This window comes from Penaeus monodon, chromosome 3 (genome assembly GCF_015228065.2).
Source record: "Penaeus monodon isolate SGIC_2016 chromosome 3, NSTDA_Pmon_1, whole genome shotgun sequence".
Classification (NCBI taxonomy): domain Eukaryota; kingdom Metazoa; phylum Arthropoda; class Malacostraca; order Decapoda; family Penaeidae; genus Penaeus; species Penaeus monodon.
Window position 1 is genome coordinate 54585468 of NC_051388.1, and position 2500 is coordinate 54587967.

Consider the following 2500-nt stretch of genomic DNA (forward strand, 5'->3'; position numbering starts at 1 on the left):
TATGTCTCCTAGTATTTGGGCGGCTTCGGTGGGCGTGGCGGCGCGACAGGCGGGCTGGGATAGAGAAGGAAATAGGATGAGATTAGAGTCTCAATAAATAGATTAAAACGATGTTAGATAAAAGGTGTGAAGATTAAATTCGCTTAAGGCAGTGCAATTTATAATTTCGTTCTCTTTCAGTTTGATAGGTTATAATGTATGACAGATAATCTTTTTCAGTTTGACTGTTAATAATCTCTTAGGGAGGTAGATATAATCATTTCTATGAAAATTCTCATCCCGGTTTTTGTATCGTGAATTCTGGAGATGATTGCAATAATTTCGATCTAGAAAATCGAGCAAATAAACAAAACAAAACAAAATAAACATGAAAACGAACAACAGGAACCACAGCAATGAATAAAAATCAACGTCTAAATCATTCTGAAATCTAGGCCCCCCTCAAAGAGAGAGAGAGAGAGAGAAGGAGAGAAAGAGAGAGAGAGAGAGAGAGTGAGTGAGAGTGAGAGTGAGTGAGTGAGAGAGAGAGAGAGAGAGAGAGAGAGTGAGAGAGAGAGAGAGAGAGAGAGAGAGAGAGAGAGAGAGAGAGAGAGAGAGAGAGAGAGAGAGAGAGAGAGAGAGAGTCAACACAACAGCCTCCCATCTCATGCAACATAATTACCACATTACCACATACTTGTACCGTCCGAATGTAAAGATGGAGCCTAGACTTCGGATTAAGATGCTTGCAAAGTATCCATTGACCATAACAATCGACAATTCAGTTAAAATTCATCAAATCTATTACTTGTACTTTAATTATGCATACATTCTCGCCTCATGATAAGCAGGTAATCATCAATTACTGCCTCCAATCGAAGCAGAAATCGTGGCTCTAGCATCGCATTCTGCAACCTGCGAACTCTCTCTCTGTCTCTCCTCTGTCGCATACTGAAGATCTAGAAGGTACCAGAAGCGCATTTATTTATCCTCCTCGCCCCTCGTCCCGCCCTGGATGCTGATTAAGGCCCGAGGAAGGGTGGCGTGCCGGGGATAATAAACGGTAGATAAAATCCTGCTCTTGTTTGTTTGTTGTTGTCGAGAACTCACCTCATGGCCGAGCTTTCCACGTTGCTGTAAAGAGGCTCTTCCTCGTCCTCTTGGTAGCCCTGCTCGTTGTAGCCGTGCCCGTAGCCTTGGCTGTGGTCGTAGCCCTGAGCCTGGTAGCCCTGGGTCGGTTGGTAGCCCTGAGTGCCTGGCTGGTAGCCCTGATTGCCTGGCTGGTAGCCTTGAGTGTCTGGTTGGTAGCCCTGAGTGCCTGGTTGGTAGCCTTGGTTGTAGCCCTGGTGATGGTAGCCCTGGTTGTCAATCTGGTCGTATTGCTGGTCGTCGTCGTATGCCTGGTTGCCAAAGGCCTGGGCGGGTGGTGGCTGCTGGTAGTTCACGGGAACGTTTCTCTGGTGGAGACGGAAGGTCGTGGGTTTTAAGGGAATAATTCCAGGTCGGTTTCTGGATAGAAGTAAGTTTCAGTGCCAAGGTAAGAGAAGCAGAAAATCCAAATAAAGTAATAGAAACAGAAAAAAAAAAATAAGTTGGAAGATTATGATATATGATGGTCATTAAATTAGAAAATTGGACGATGTAGCTGTTAACAATTACTTTACTTAAGCAGTATGGAGTATTCAGAAGTACGAAACTTGAAACCTAAAACTTGAAACTTGGACCGAAAATAATTAAAGAGAGAAAATATATACAGAAAATGCTGCGAATTAAGGGTAGACTCTAGAGTTTTATCCTGACACATTAATAGATAACACACCTTAATACAAAACACTCGCACATTTATGCTCACGTAAAACAGAATTCCAAATCACAACACCCGTACCACCACACGTAACAGATAACAACCACACTATTACTAATGAACACCACGTTATTCATTCACATACCTGTTGACTCTCGGCAACACGGGCCACTGAAAAATACGAAAAAAAGCACATCAGTAAGGGTGAAATACCACTTAAGCTTCTTATTCACATCACACTACATTCACATGTCACTGTAATGTATATGACAGCTTCTTTCTATCACCTTACCTCTGTCACTGTCACTGATATACTAACCAGGGTTCTTTGCATTACAGACCTGATATGCTGTGTCAGTGTACATAAGTACTGACAGGATGCACCACAGTATTTATCAGAATCCTGCCCTGGACGACCCCCCCCCTTCTTCCTATTCACTCTCTCTCTCCACCGATGACAGTGTTTGTTCTTAACATTTTGTGTGTGTGTGTGTGCCCACTCCCTCCCTTCCTCCCCCACTCCCTCCCTTCCTCCCCCACTCCCTCCCTTCCTCCTCCATTCCCTCCCTTCCTCCCTACTCCCTCCCTTTCTCCTCCATTCCCTCCCTTCCTACCCCACTCCCCCCATTCCTCCCCCACTCCCTCCCTTCCTCCCCCACTCCCTCCCTTCCTCCCCCACTCTCTCCCTTCCTCCCCCACTCCCTCTTATTCCTCCCC

The 2500-nt window shown here is 45.1% G+C and overlaps 1 protein-coding gene across 1 annotated transcript in view; it reads right to left on the reverse strand.

Annotated features, from left to right (window-relative positions):
* The window catches only part of LOC119597319 (dual oxidase maturation factor 1-like), a 19751-nt gene that overhangs the window by 400 nt on the left and 16851 nt on the right, over nt 1–2500 (reverse strand). The window contains exons 11-13 of the mRNA XM_037946871.1: nt 1929–1954; nt 1090–1436; nt 1–54 (exon numbers count right to left, since the gene is read on the reverse strand). The exon at nt 1–54 is cut by the window's left edge and continues 400 nt beyond it. Coding sequence (XP_037802799.1) covers nt 9–54; nt 1090–1436; nt 1929–1954 — 419 coding nt within the window. The 3' untranslated portion in view covers nt 1–8. The remainder of the gene's footprint in view (nt 55–1089; nt 1437–1928; nt 1955–2500) is intronic.